The 16,241-nt window shown below is 38.0% G+C and overlaps 1 protein-coding gene across 1 annotated transcript in view; it reads right to left on the reverse strand.

Annotated features, from left to right (window-relative positions):
- LOC145981183 (arylsulfatase A-like) overlaps positions 1 to 12,875 on the reverse strand; it is a 59,988-nt gene extending 47,113 nt beyond the window's left edge. Inside the window, exons 1-2 of the mRNA XM_083114305.1 lie at positions 12,813 to 12,875; positions 6,790 to 7,043 (exon numbers count right to left, since the gene is read on the reverse strand). Of these exons, the coding sequence (XP_082970431.1) occupies positions 6,790 to 7,004 (215 nt within the window). The 5' untranslated portion in view covers positions 7,005 to 7,043; positions 12,813 to 12,875. The remainder of the gene's footprint in view (positions 1 to 6,789; positions 7,044 to 12,812) is intronic.
- Between the last annotated feature and the right edge of the window lie 3,366 nt (positions 12,876 to 16,241).

Consider the following 16,241-nt stretch of genomic DNA (forward strand, 5'->3'; position numbering starts at 1 on the left):
GCTATCAAGCAATTGCCACGGCCAGTGGAACAAATAAATACATTAATAGATAATTGTTTACCATTGATATCGCTGGCCTTTTTTTCAAATTTATCAATATTCTGAACTGACATTGGATATTCTAAGCCCTTCATTGCATCATCAAATATGTGTTCATGCTGTTTATAATAACTTATTCTCTCAGGATGCCTTAAAACTGGAAACAAAGCAGCTAAAATACACCACAAAAAGCATTTATCATCATTATTTTCTATGTTAACCACGGCTCTTTTGTTTTTAATATTGGCAGGTAATAGCAGATATGTAGATCCTTGTAATGGGCTGAATTCAGAAATATTAACATAGAGCTTGTGTGGAGCACCGCATAGGCTCCATCCAGACTCTTTTGCTGCAAATTCAGAATGTTTAATATTCAATTGATCTATCAAACTGCTTATTATTTTGTCTAAATTTGTATTTGAATATACAGGTACAGTTTCTGTTATGTGGGGCTGTGTAAATTTTGTGCCATTTGGCTTCTTATATTGTGTAAACAATTTGAGGGACAGCTTATAAGAGCCATTTTGTGCATTTAGAATTGCCTGCACATCAGGATTTACACTGTTCAAAAAATTCTTAATACCACATTTTTGCTCTGATACAAACCGGTAATCCCTAAGTTGGCCATTAAAACTGCTATGGATAGGTGGTGCATAGCGTGGCTGCTTTGCTGCTCTGGCATTAAGAGGTGTTTCATGCTTTCTTTTCAGACCAGATGTAGATGGTTGTGGGGGCAATGTTGATGACTGTACATAACAATTATTTTTATGTTTATATAAGAAATATTCCAGACTATATCTTTTATGACATTTTGGGCAAATTTTTGTAGGAGTTCTATATTTGCCCGGATCACAATTTTTTTGGTGTCTAGCCCAATTAGAGCTAAATATATTTTTATTGCATTGATCACAATATTTTTGATTTGGCATTTTTGTTGTTGTTTATTATATAAGATTTCCTGGGGTTCAATTCAAAACTTTATACTGAATAAAAAATATAAGTTGGGTTCAGCAGTGTGCTTTATATATTTAGTGTATATACTTAATATTAATATTATTAATTATTATTAATGTTATTATTAATTTTTATCCTCGGTTTATTATATAAAATTTCTTGGGTTTTAATCAAAACTCTATGCTTACTATGACAGGTTGTAAAGCTAATGGCCTACAAGTGGAAAAAGAGAATAAATATTGATCTACACTGACCTAGCACAAATGCCTGCACAGACATGCATGTCCTAGAAAGGCAATGACCTTACACTGTGTTATGTATTGATTTTTGTATAACAGGCTGGGACAGATATAAGCCTGACTCTAAATATGAGTGGATTACAACAAAAAAGCTGGATGTAACAAATATCAGATTTTTTATACAAAATATAAGCCCTTTTGTTCAATATGCCAGAAATTGAATAATAAGAAATATTTTATATTAAAACAAACAGGCCTGTAGTATGAGAAGCACTGTAACAACACATCTGTACTCCTCAGCCACTCTCACAATACTGGCTGATATGTAATGCAAAATCTCCTTATATACCCTAAGCCGGTCCGAGAAGAAAAAAACAGGAATTTACGTTGAATTTTGTTTTTACGGGAAATTCCCGAGGGCTTTTTTTTACGGGAAATTCCCGAGGGGTCATATTTTTCACGGGAATTTCCCGAGAGCTTTTATTAAAATTATCTGTGAATTCCACGATACACTCCCCGATGACACTATATGTAGTGTTATTCTTATAGGTGAAAAATCATATGTTTATGATGTAAGAAATGAGAGAGTCACAGAGCAATTCTAGAAGGCATCTGCATATTACATTGTTTTAATATTAGATAAACAAATTGAACCTGGTATCCAATTGAACTTAAACCGGAAGTAAATATGTGTGGGTGGGTGTGGGTTTTATGAGGATTTTTGCTTAATTTCAGGTGTATCCAAAACAATATCAAGAGGGGCATATTTTTAACAAGCTTATAGACAACAATCTGGCTGATGCAATTTTTGTAAGTGTGGGCAAATCAATCTGAGGGGGCTCTTCATTTCACGGGAAATTCCCGAGGGCATTTTTACAAAAATCTTGGATTAGACAGGGTTCCACACTTGAGCAAAAAGCTCATATGTACATGTTGAGCTTGTTTTAAGTGTAGCCAAATCTGCCTGAGGGGGGCTCTTCATTTATCGGGTTTATAATAGCACCAATAACACTACTTCTTTTGTTATAAACAAGAGCATGGTAAGATTATTTGTAATAGCAGTGTATAGTGGCTACATTGTTCTGCATATGGAATTTATAAAAAAAATAAACAAATAAATGAATTGACACACGTTCAAATTGATATTTTCATGTATAAGATCGTGAATTATGATACTCTAACGATAATTGTGTACTGCTTCAAATACATTGACAAATATTAATGAAATAACTATTTATATTTGTGGGAATTCAGGACATACTAATTTTACCCCTTTTCCCACTCGAGTTCAATGCAAGGAAACCTCCGCAAATATCGATTGAAAAGTTTTCATCATGTGCAATTCTCCATTAAATGTTTTCGCCGAGTCGTACTACCTTCGTTTTCTTTGTTACAAACAAGTATTGTTTGCACATTACATGTAGGAGGAGAGTTGCATCTACATTTCACATTGGTCAGCTCCTTCTACTTACTTTTAGGAGCGAAAGCTTGTAGGGTAGTGTTTACCGTTCAGGACTGTCAATCTGATGGTCGTAGGTTCAAACTCTTCCGGTGGCAAAAAAATTTCGTAAGTTTTAGACCTATCCCATTGTGTTCATTGTCCACGCCATGCGAAACGGAATGATTCAGTTTGGAATTAACGATGGGGGGAGGGGAAATATTAAATTACAAAATCTCCGTTTCAACGAATCGAGAAGTGGACAAAAATTGGATAATTCTTATAAATATTAAAATTACATTCATGTTTTTAGTGGTATAATCGCAGGTAAAATCAAAGATCTTACATGGAAGATTTTATCTTGCTCTGAACTAAGCCAAAAGGCATTTCGCACCAACCTAATACATTTCAAAATGTTATTGAATGTTTCATGTCGATAATTTGACTAATGCATCAATTCTTGACGCTGAGACGATATTTTCTGCAACTACCTCTTCTCTTCAGTCCCTTCTGTTCTTCTCTTCTCCTTCTTCTCTCCCCTCCTTCTGCTCTGCTTTTATCTCATATCGCCTTACCTACTTTACTCGCATCTTATCTCTATCCCACTCATCTCCACTCCTCGTATCTCCTTTCCTGTCTTAGATTTCCGACTCCACTGTACTCTTCTCCTCTTCTTTTCGTTCTTCTTTTTTTCTCTCCTTTACTCTACTCTCCACTATCCTCTTCTCGTCTCCTCTTCTCTCATCTCGTTTTCCTTCTCTTCTTTGCTCCATTTTCCTCATCTCTCCTAGAATCTTCTTCCATTCTCCTCACTACATCTCCTCTCCTCGTCTATCCTCTCTTTCTTCTCTCCTCTACTTTTCCTCTTCTCCTTTCGCTTTCTCTTTCTAATCTCCTTTGTCACCTTTCGTTTTCTCTCACCCCTTTTCCTTTCTGTAGACTCATCAGGAATGAAATACTAGAAAACCTATTTTTTTTTTATTTCAGAAAGAATTTTGTCACTTACGATATAATAGTGATATTTTTAATAATTTTATACAATAATACTTGTTTTTATTTCTTTCGCGTATTTTATAAATATCTATTGTGCATGTGGCAAACCTGAAATTGAGCCTAACTGTACACGCAACCCACCAACGCCTTGTGTAAATTGGGTTGCCTAGTTTAAAATGTCGTTGTCCTAAAAGTTTTGAGAGACACTGTACAAGATGCTTAATCGTGCTAATGAAGTCAATTTAATTACCAGACCCCTGAGCCCTCCCCCTGGCTACGTGTATAATACACTGCAATAATCTACATTAAATACACCTATAACTGGAATACATATATTCAGTGGCGAAGCTTCCGGTCCCACCCTAATATATTTGGCTATAACGGATTATTTTATTACTTATAATTTTTTTAAACGACGCCTTAATACAAGAAAACTGAAATTCTAGGCCTTACGATAATTTCCACAAATTTCCATCCCTGCCAGAGGCTCTATCGTCGCATGTCGAGCCACTTCTCCGAGGGCCTCAGCTGGTCCCATAACATTCTAAGTGATTCATGCGGGAAAGCATAATTTCAGGGGCACGTTCGCCCGAAATGGACACAGTGAGTCCGCCTCACGCAGTGATGCCAACCCTAGCATAATTGTGCTAAACGTAGTACAATTTGAACTTCGTTGGCACCTAGCACCCTGTGTTTGGGATAATGGTAAAATATAGCATCATCTATAAACATGCGCCCCTGAGAGACAATAAATTGAATTCAGAGGAATATATTTTGAAAAAATCGCAGATCTTATTTGTTTCAAACAAAAGGTAGCATGCCAATCCAGCTACATCTGGTTCACCGTCTTCTTTCGTCGTTTCTTTATCTTTCCTTACTTAGCCCAAGAGGAACATTTTATTGAAGAAATTGCTAGAAAGTTGGGGTCACAGATAAAACGAGCCGCTGCTGTTTGTAGTCGTTGAATTTTCTCAAACTTTTTCAAGCGTTATATTGAACCAATTATATTGGTTAAATCATTGTAATTAATTTAATGGGGGGAAATTACCAATATTGTTTAACTCAACGCATGTTCACATCACTACTCCCCCCAAAATAGATGCAAAAAATCAGGCCTCCCCGATGGCGCAGTGGTAGCGTCATCGCCTTGTAATCAAGGGGTCCCGGCTTCGATACCCGGTGGAGGCACATAGTGGTACGAATCCCACTTTAAACTGTAGGTCCAGTACCGAGTAGCCTTTCTGTGCATAAAGTGGACTTAAAACAACAATTCAACAGATGCATAAAATGAACTTAGGACCTAAGTCATCCGAGCACAGTTTATTACATTTAGCAAAATTTAAGAGTTTAATCAGCACACTTTTCCTGTTTGGGAGGTTGGCAACGCTGGACATACGGTACAAACGCGGCTTCACATCTGTTTCTTGTCCAGCGCGGGGTGTCCAACGAGGGGAAAGGGAAAGCGAGGGTAGAAAGGCACAGACAACTTGATCGGAGGGCGAAAAAAATGTTTCTATCACAGTGTTCTGAGTTAGTTTCTCCATTTACTCCTGTTGCGTTGTTGTTTTAATTTTATTTATTTTCGTTCATTTATTTTTTTGTTGTTCTTTGATTGATTTGTTTATTTTTTACTTCGCCTTTTGTGCCACTTTTAGCTAATTTGCGAAGATGGGAAAGAGTTTTGATATGATGAAACTGATGTTTGGACACTCAGAAACATCCATGCCCAAGCCGAGATTCGAACCCAGGACTCCTGGCATCGTAGCGCGATGTGATAACCACTCCTCCACGGGAGCAAGCTTTCATTGTTGTGAGCGTGAAGTGAGCAAGGGGAATAATAACTTGTATTACTCTGGAATGCTACAAAAACAAGCATAAGAGCCTATTACCGGGCATAGGAAGAAAGAAGGGGCATCGGAACATTGAGGACTGCCACTCGAATGACATCTAAATCATCAATTTACAATAAAATAAAGAAATACGATTTACGAGTTAGCACACATCAAGAGTTACTATTCAAGTACGTTCATAGATGCAATAATATGTTGTTGCATTTTCAAAAATAACTTTAAAGGTTATATTTTTTATATTTTAAAAAAAAATTGCACCCATAACAAAACGAACTCACACGCCTGCGCCTACTCTTTCAGCAACACCACGCTTCGCCACTGCATATATTGAAAAACTCAATATGCTGACCAAGGCAGTACATATTGAGTTTTTTCATATCATGGAAACAAGGCTTAATGGTGTTATAATATGCATATATTGCTAAATTTTACTTATTTTGTTTGTTTTGGAGGTTATGCTACGTTAACCGTCACTATTAAAATGCATGAATATGTCATTGAAGTTTGAGTGAGAAATGGCATTAACTGTAAAGGTAAGACGACAGATGTCAGGAATGTTTCAGGAACGGAGATCTTGGAATTCATGAACGTCTTCCCAATTCCGGTAGTACAATAGAAATGAATGTGCTTGTCTACACATTTTTGTTACTTGTTAGGAGTTGGTCCGTAATTTTTCGCACATGTTGAGAGCTAAAATTCATTCCTGGTTCTTCCATGATCTGAAATCTTCACTGGATTCGGGTGCGATCAGGAAATCGAATACCCTTCCCAGACAGTCAGTAAAATGTGTTCTGCTTACATTTGTCCCGGGGTCATGTCCTGGATCAGCTGAGGCGTAGATTTTAGATAAGTTTGAATTACCACTCAAATTTTCAGCCTATATATAGTATACTTCAATATATTATTTACTTATTTATTTTTATAAAATCGACGTATTGCTTGTATTTGTAGACTAAATGCACAATTAAGTTATTTAAATTTGGGGCGATTGGGATTGTGACGTTTCCACGCATTTGTTTTTGTTATTATCATCGTTATTATTATCATTTCCAGATTAAGATATGTATATGGAGAAATATGCATAGAGCTCTAAAAGTGGGGCTAATCTGTGCTCCGGAACAGTGTGGCCACTCGCTTTCGCTTTGACGCGATCAGAAATCGAACTAATTCCGTTCGGAAACCGGCACAGAAATGAGTGGCTCAACCTTAATGCATTGATGGAACAAAGTTTGAAAAAATATAATTTTGAAACAAGTTCGTAGTTAATAATACTTACCTAGAAGGACTGCAAACTGCGCTTGCAGAATAGAAATTGGTGAAAAGCAGGCCACCAGCAGCTAATTTGTCTATATTAGGTGTAGATGACGTTGGGTGTCCTGTGATGCTAAGATCAGCAAAGCCTAAATCGTCAGCAAGAAATATGACAATGTTTGGTCTGGCTGCTTGAACACAAATGCCAAAAGTTACTACCAGTAGAATGTAGAAAATCATTATAAAGGATATATATTGTAGTATATATTTCAAAGATACCTGAAAGATAAACAGAGAAGGAGATGTGTTATGTTCCTTTCTTATTCGTATAAGTATTGACTGCCAAGTTATATTAAGCTTAATGATAATGTAAGACATACTATTTCTTTTCGACAGTTAGCGTCAAATTGACTTCCAAACACTGCTTTAGAGCCTCTCCGATGGCGCGCCTTGTAATCAAGGGGTATCGGATTCGATCCCGGTGGAGGCACATAGTGGTTTGGATCCCACTTTAAACTGTAGGTCCAGTCCCAATTAGCCTTACTGTGCATAAAGTGGACTTAAAACTCCAACTCAATCAATCAAATACTCCTTTACAAATTTACTGCCATCGCTCGATAAGCTTTGCTCAGCGGTATGATGTTAATAGCTTTGGCAGGTGCAAAAGGTCAGTCGAAAGCGAAATTTCAAGGCAACATTTTTATTTACTTAACAATAATATTTTCTTAAATTTATTTTTAAGGAATGTCCTCAACATTTTCAGGAAACAGTATCTTACACTGAATTATGTTCTCCAGTGCGCTTTCTTCACGTACGAATGGTGTAAGTGCACCCCTTCCACGTAGTATACCTTGGGCTGCATTTTGCAGAATAAGGAGGCTCTGGCGTCTGGAATCACAGCCAGAATAATTCTTTGTGGGGATTGTGTTGTGTGCTGTCCATTTGTGTTTGTTGATTGGTTTATTTTACTTCGCATTTCTACCACTTTTGGCTAATCGCGAAGATGAGAACGATTGATGATATAACATTGATGAAGGGACACTCACAAAGAACACTCATGCCCAGGCCGGGATTCGAACCAGGACCCTCGTGACGTTGTAGAGAATGTTTGTTTGTGTGATTGCTCCTTCATTATTTTCATCTCATCACCATACCCATCTTTGCGATTAGCCAAAGGTGGTAGAATAGTGAAGTCAAATTAATCAATCAATCTTCACATACAAGGAGAGCCTCTACAATAATAACATAAGTTTTTACATTATTGATATGACTTTCTCCTTTGGGCTTGAAACGTGCGATCTTGTTAGTTTGCGTCTTCGGTCAGAAAACTTTGTTTATTTGAACGCTTCAAATTTTTGTGCTCTTAGATTTTTTAATCTTTTAGCTTGCTTTTATAGGGGAACGTGGCAAGTTGTTGAATTTTGACCGGTGCGAATTGAGCAGCCTACTAGTGATCGCTTCTGATCAACATGCTAGTGCACATAAAATATTATATGTAATGTTTCTTAAATGTTTGTCAAGCATTACCAGTACATAGTAATAACCAATGTATCTAGTGTCTTGTGAAGATCCTTACAAAATAGTCGAGACAAGAAATGAACTTACCTCTAACTTTTAGAATGCACCCACAGCAAGTTTATAACTTCGGTAATTCACACCAAATTACTGAGGCTTGGTGAGAGTGTTATTTAGTTTATTCTTTTGTTAATTACCGGCGTGTGCGTACGACATGTCAGTTATAATGCGGTGACACCATTTAGAAGCGGTTGCGAAGTAGGCAACTTTCACCTACGAAAGTTTTGCATTATCTCAAAGTCAGCACAGCCAAACACCACCAGGGGTTTATGCGGATTTTTAAATGTAACACCAAAGGATATCATCAATTAGACCTTCCAGATAATAACATTAGGGCATATAAAAATTTGGTGAGGGGAGGATCTGTTATCGAAACTTATTTGGTAAACGGTACAATTAAAATTTGCTACACATAGAAAAAATTGAAATTCTACGAGTCATAGAAGCGTGGAGATTATAAAAACAGTTCAATTTTGCAATTTATGTATTCAGTCGTTTTCCATAATATAACATTCGTGAGAATATTTCAGCATTATATCAAACCAATCACCACACATTATTATCCACAGTACTTTTGAAAGTCTTGAACTCGTAAACCCTACCTCGCTTTGATTTTGACTAGCTGTACTTCACGTTGCTATCACTAGAACTAGAATGATGAAGTAGATGAGAAAACTCAAAGGCTCTTTGTACTCACCAATTTTTATCGGGTTTGCTGATGCGTAACGTGATATCAAAAATGTTTATCCAAACTGCATTAGTAAGAGGAGGGCTCAATTGGGAAAGAAATTACCTTTCAAAATGAAATTACAGGACAACACAACATCCTATCTTTGTATCCAGAGAAAGGATGGTGGTGAAATATCTGAACGAGGAATTCGGCTATTGAATTGACAAATGTGTTACACAGCCACCACACATAGAAATTACAGCAACATATTTGTTAGTAAAATAAACTAGCTTTAGGTTGAATAAATACCAGTTATACACGTTCGAAAATAAATTTCTTTTTCATAAAGTACATAATCCTTTATTAACCACGCTTGCGATTGCACATTTGAACGAAACATGATGTCCCTTGGTTTGTGCTCAGCTGCGAGTGTTCGTTAGATAGTAGTGTTCATTCTGATTAACCTCTAATTCTTGTGTTAGGGATTTTGTATCTGGTTTATATTGCTCTCTTTTTGGCTCGCGAGTCTTCTCTTGTTCGTGCCTCCCTGATGGCGTAGCGGTAACGTCGTCGCCTTCGATACCCGTTCGAGGCACATAGTGTTTCATATCCCACTTTAAATTGTAGGCCCTATCTGTGTATAAGGTGGACCTTTAACAGCAACCCTTCCCATGTACTCACTCTCAAAACTGCCAAACATTTCGGCAGCAAAGGGAGTACTTTGAGATTTTTGTATCTGATTTATGCTGTAAATAATGCTGATTACTCTTTCATTGGTGAACTGTCACAATCGTTGTCTTTGATAAGCCTTCGCTCACGCTCTTCTGTTGGGTGATGCGCCGGCCTCCGTGGCGGAGTGGTTAGCACAGCGCTCTACGGCCTGGACATGGGTGTTCTTTGTGACTGCTCTTTCATCAATTTCATCATATTAAAACTCATTATCTTAGCGATTTGCCAAATGTGGCAGAAAAGCAAAGTAAAAAAAAAAAAAAAAAAAAAAAATCAATCAAACAACCATGCAGCCTGGAAAGTACCACAACCTTCTATCTGCCGCAGATACCCCGCTGAGGTCTTGGAGGGAAGTGAAACCTGCTTCAGGTCGTCCGCAAGAATTATGCAATACTATTTCTAAACTGATAATATATTGCACCAGCTATCTACGCCGATTTATAAAAACATGGGAAGAGTGTCGAGGTCGGATTTGGAACGTAGGAGACCCTTGCTGAGAAGGTATGGAGGTTATTATTATTATTATTATTATTATTATTATTATTATTAACGTAAAACTTCCTCCAACACATGGAAAATTTTAGGGACCACATGGAAGTTTCTGGGAAGCAGTGCCCCCACACCCCCTTAACGACATCCCTCATAAACACAAACTCGAACTCTCTGGAATTTGTAAAGCAGAAGGCTCATTGCTGCAACAACCTTTAACAAAATATGTGTATCCAAGGTAAAAGCAGAGCGTATAGAAGAGAAAGTGTGTGCACTTAGTTTTCTTCCCGTAAGCCAAGTGAATAGAGCGGTGCCCCGCCGAAACACTGGCAGCACCTTCGCTTGCGACGAGCGTCTTCTGCTTGCAGTGCGGCCGCGCATTATGTAGAGCGTTGTGTTTAGTTGTGCTAGAATAACATTTTGTACTTTATTAATGACAACGTTGTTACGTTATTGAGTTTAGTGTCGTTAGATTTGTGATTGATCCGTTGTGACTAGTTTGTGTTGTGTTCAACGCATTATTATTGTGTTTGAGACAGCAGCGAGCGAAAACTACAGGATGCCTACGTGTTTCGTACCCGGCTGTAGATCTGGATATGACCCTGTTCTTCAGGTAGTAGATATTTCTTTAGGCCACCTAAAGACAGTAATGGTTTCTCAAAATGGGAGAGTGCCATCCCTAGAAAAGATAAAAAACTAAGTCATAATTGCTATGTGTGTGATATTCATTTTTCCACTGACCTTTTAGTGAAAGTGGATTCGTTCATAGTGGATGGCGATACAGTAGAAATTCTACGACAAAGGTGGAAATTAAAACCAGAAGCAGTTCCTCATATATTTCCTAATTTGCCCAAATACATCTCTAAGACAGTTAAGAAGCCAAAATCTCCCATGAAAAGGCAATCCTTGCGGACAGATGATAATAAAGTAAGTACTCGTCGCAATGTATCATTAAGCTTATCAGTAGATGATGATTTGCTTCACACTGCGGATGCTAGCAATACAATAGCATTGCTAAAGAAAAAAGGATCAGAAGCACATACAACTTTAATAAAATGGAATGCTGTCCTTAGAGATAATCGAAATTCCTTCGCTTCAGAAAAAAACTCTAGAGTCCTTAAGAGTGACTTTAGAAGTGTCCGAATATTTGTGGAAGAACAATTACAAGTACGTTTTGACAGGAAAATTTAATCAAGATCCCCTAGATCGCCATTTTGGTATATTGCGGTCGTTCACTTGTGATGATCATCCCTCCACTGTGGATTTTCTGCACGTACATATGCTGCAATCAATTTACGTACCAGCAAAACTTGCTTTATTTTCGGGCGGAAACTGTGAATACAGGACTGAATCTCCTCTGACGTCTTTTGTTAATCAAATGCGAATCTGGCAAGAGCAACCGAAAATAAAAATCTTTCGGAAGAAGCAAGCTGAAAATAAAATAAGGGGAAAAAATTCCATTGTTGAAGATGAAATTCAAATACCGGACTGGGAAAACAACATACCGAACTTAAAATGAACAAAGTGTTGATAAAGAATACTTGGTGTATCATTTGGCAGGATACATAGTGCGGTATATTTCCAAAGTGACGGATTGTAAACTGTGTACAACTTTTCTGCACGGGGAACCAACTACTAATGTACCTGCCTCACTTACGTTAATCCAAGACTATGGTTCGGGCGACGGCTGTAAATACTTTACCTATGCATCGAAAAGTGTTTATATGATGTGCTGTTACGAGTGGAAGAATTTGTTGCATAAAAAATATCATGTGCTAATAGTTTATGGGGTGATATATTTTTTGAGTGTTTGGACAATTTAAATATAATTGCTGCAAAAACTTCGCAATTAGGATGCTGTGAAGATCATGTGCTGCGTACGCTACATAAACTCGTATTTCACTAAATCTGAAATGTCGATTTTCCTTCCGCACCAAGGAGATAAGAAAGGAATTAAGTGCCTCGAAGACAGCAAAATCATCTCGGAAATTCTCCAAACTATCCAGCTGCTGAGTTTTTCTTCAAATGTAAGTAACATGCATTTTTGTTTCTTATGTAGTTAGTTATGTAAGCAACGCGAGGATCATCCGCGCCCTCTCAAACGTCATCACTGCCATCTAGGCGGTGGACCACGGCAACTCAGGGAGTGCGCACACTATTTCTTCTATACGCTCTGGTAAAAGGTTGTATTAGTTATGTTGTTTTCCCAGATGTGAAGTTATAATTTTCAGAGGTACATGGAATTATCGAGCGAGCAATATTTTCTTCTTATGTTACCACCGCGTCCGGCGGGGGACAACCGGGACTTTTTCAACCTGTTCAAGCGGCTCCGGCGCCCACCCAATGTCGTATAAAGTGGGTACCTAGAGGAAACTCTGGGGGGTAAAGGCGGTCAGGGGCGTGGTGCTGATCACATCATCCCCAGCTCGGCCGAGATCAAGAAAGTGTGGGGCCCTAACCCCACACCCCCTATACGCCTTTATGGCTTGGTCAAAGCACCGGGGAGCACTTTACTTTTTATGTTATCACCGCTTGACTATTAAATGTTTTTAACCTGGATAACAATGAGAATAATCAGTACTTACCTTCGAATTTTGGTTGTCTAAGCACACACAAGGCTCTGAGTATCATCGAGAGACTCGCCAGTAAGTCTGGTTGGCACATATCTGGGCGGAACCAGCTCCCCTCATCTCCCATTCTGCATCCTGGACGATTTGGATGCGGGCGAGAGTGAGCACATGAACGATAAGTTGCTTCTTGTTCCTGGGACCAGTGACGGCTCGTGGTCTGGCTCTATGGGTGTGCACTTCAGTCTCGCGTCCAGAAGTGTTATACCTCCCCTGTGAAATACTCACACCCGTTTTTGCGTACATAATGATGCTTAATATATTGGTAACCCAAGTTTTGATCACCTTTCACTGAAAATGAGGCTATGACAGACTTATATTTCATTATTTTTTTTAACACGGATTTTTTTTACAAATTTAAAATATTTCGGAAATTATCCAGCCAATCACGTGAAGAGCCATGTTATTGTGCAATAAATAATTCAGCATTTGATAACCTGACAAAATCACTCAAAACATAGAAATACCGATCTACCATATGAATACTATTGTCGATTTGCAAAATATTTCGAAAAAACTTTCTCTCCTGCTCTGCTGATATTAATGAACAAGGACAATAACATTGGCGTACACCAAAGAAGCCGATCCAACTACCACACGGAGGAAATCAGTTGTAATCTATCTAGCTGTTGTTTATTTCTAATGGCAGACTGATCAAATCAATCGAAATCAAGATAATAATATATGTTAAAGCAAATAACAGTACTCACTAAGTTCACACTGCCCAGCTTCGTAATCGTACTTTAGAATTTTCCTTCTCTTCCGCCGTATCCACATATTACTGTAGTTGCTACAGGCTTTGTAGCTAACTTCCCTCAAAATTCAATAACGTTAAATATTAAGTCTGCTTTCGCTATGTACAGTTTCCCTAATCATCATAAAATCAAACACTTTGCACTGAAACGGGAACGACCTTTTGACAGCGTTAAACAATTTTGTAACGCAATATAACAGCTACACAATGCAAAACAGCTGGCTATTTGATGCACGCTCCCTCCCCGCAGGCTGATAATTCGGCTACTGCGCCACAGAAACCGTTTATTTTGGCCAAGATGCACGAAGCAAAGGCATGCTTAAAACACCCGTTATCAGGGACGTCGGAACTTAGTTTAGAGTGGGGACAGGTTTTCAAATCAGTCAACCAGATTTTACAATCTCATCCCCATATATAGTTATACACATTATATAGTTATTGAATATATGAATACCCACAGTGGCTCATAACAGATAAAAGGAGGCCTAGAGGCCTCTATTACGGATTATTTTATTACTTATATTGAATTGCTGAATTGATTTGTTGTTTTAAGTCCACTTTATGCACAGTAAGGCTAATCGGGACTGGACCTACAGTTTAAAGTGGGATCCGAACCACTTGTGCCTCCGCCGGGTATCGAACCCGGGATCCCTTGATTACAAGGCAATAACGTTTTATTACTTATAATTCAATTAAACGGTGCTTAATACAAGAAAACTGAAATATTATGTCTTACGATACGATAATTAGCCCAAATTTCCATCCCTGCCTGGTACTCGATCTTCACACATGCAGTTAGGCATGATGGTATTGAGGCATTCCTTTTCTTTAATGATTACTGACATAACTGAAAACGCGCTACTTTTATAAGTAGATGAAGTACACGTGCAAACGTATTGAGAACATCCATGTTTCTGAAACTTTCTGATCGATGTGTTGCAAAGAAAGTTGCCCGTGTTCTCATTTACCATTTCATCACTTTATAAATCGTAGAATAATTTTAACAAAACGTCGCATACTAGAGAAGAATTACATGAATGAAAGAGTTAGAAAGAAATACTCCCTCTGTCCCATAATTATAGTCCGGTATGCCAAAATGGTAGTACAGGAATGATAGACGAAGAGGCAGATGGAAAGCACAATTTGTACTGATCCTTGAGTAGTAAATTGTATGACTCATTCCCTTGTTTCATGTTCATCTTCTGTATACACCAATGTCACAGTTTGAATATCGGGCAATTATTATGAGACAACAAACAAAGGTGTACCGGACAATAATTATGGGACAGAGGGAGTAATAGATTTAGTTTATTTTACTTCACTTTTCTGCCATTTCGGATAATCACGAAGCCAGTCGATGAGATTGAGGCAATATGGTATCTTTTATTTTGTAGGCGCTATATTTTTAAAATTTTAGCATATAAAACATTTCTGCTTCTGAAATGGCATAAAGAAATGGCGCAAGAAAAATGTTTCTCCTATTACTGATATTTGCAAATCTTAGACTGCTATTCAGATATTGAGATTAAAAAATGAAACTCTCAGTATTTTTAGAACATTTGCTAAGCTAAAGTGTTCCAACGAAGACTTTCAAATGTAGTGCATGATTAGAGAGGGCTGAGGTATTAAATATGGGTCAAGTCGCCACGCCAAGCCAACAGCTTTAAAATTAGATATTTTGATTTGTAATTATCAAAACAGCTAGGTACTACCTGGTATTGCATTTGAATGATATCGGTCTGAACTTTACAAGACTGGAGGCGTCAGGGGAGATCGTCCCCCTCTCACCCCCGAGAGGTCTAAAAGATCGATCATGTCTCGATCTTGCCACCTAAAATAAACAATTACTACTCCCAACGTAAACATTAATAAGAAAAATAAATAATAAGAATAAATAGTTGCCTCTCTCTGAGGTCTAAAACTAAGTCATCAGTCCTGAACATGACTTTAAAACAAATAGTTAACATTTAATAAAAATGTCCAAGGAATAAAAGATCCTCCCTTCCCATGAGAGGAGGTGGTTCATACACTCCAAAGTTGGCAGCGTTAAAACCCGAAAGGGTAGATGGTATATCTGTCTCTAGTCTCGTCCACTTCTGCCTTTTCACACAGAAAATATAAATTACTAAAAAATCGTAAGGAGAGAAGTAAAACTTACCAGTCATTTGATTCTATATCAGGCGACTAAGTGCAGTGCAGTGATCTTCCGACGCGACCTTGCAGTCGGTGTACTTTCTGCAAATGACTTACACGTACTGTACATGTGCACAGTTATATTGCTTGGTGCGTAAAGAAATCCAAACTCATCACTACAAATTCCAGAGTAAATGCCGAAACACGCCTTCTGCATTTGTTCTACTTTGAACAATAACTGTGTCGTCTGACCAGTCTAAATTTGGAAAGGGAAGGGGAGATTAGCCTAGACTTGAATTTCCAAGAACTTTCAAGGTACGCCTTTTCTATAGTTGATGACCTTTTTGACAGCAAGGGGTCCTTAAAGAAAGCTAGTGTTCGGAAAGTGCACCGGAAGATTCAAAATTAAGCTGTCCTCTGTCCTCTACCCTAATGCATTGTTATCTGCGAGCTTCAAAGCAAAAATGGAAGCAGAAGCAGCGAATTCCTTCGGGGATACG

Source organism: Lepisma saccharinum, chromosome 2 (genome assembly GCF_977018435.1).
Source record: "Lepisma saccharinum chromosome 2, izLepSacc3.1, whole genome shotgun sequence".
Lineage (NCBI taxonomy): Eukaryota > Metazoa > Arthropoda > Insecta > Zygentoma > Lepismatidae > Lepisma > Lepisma saccharinum.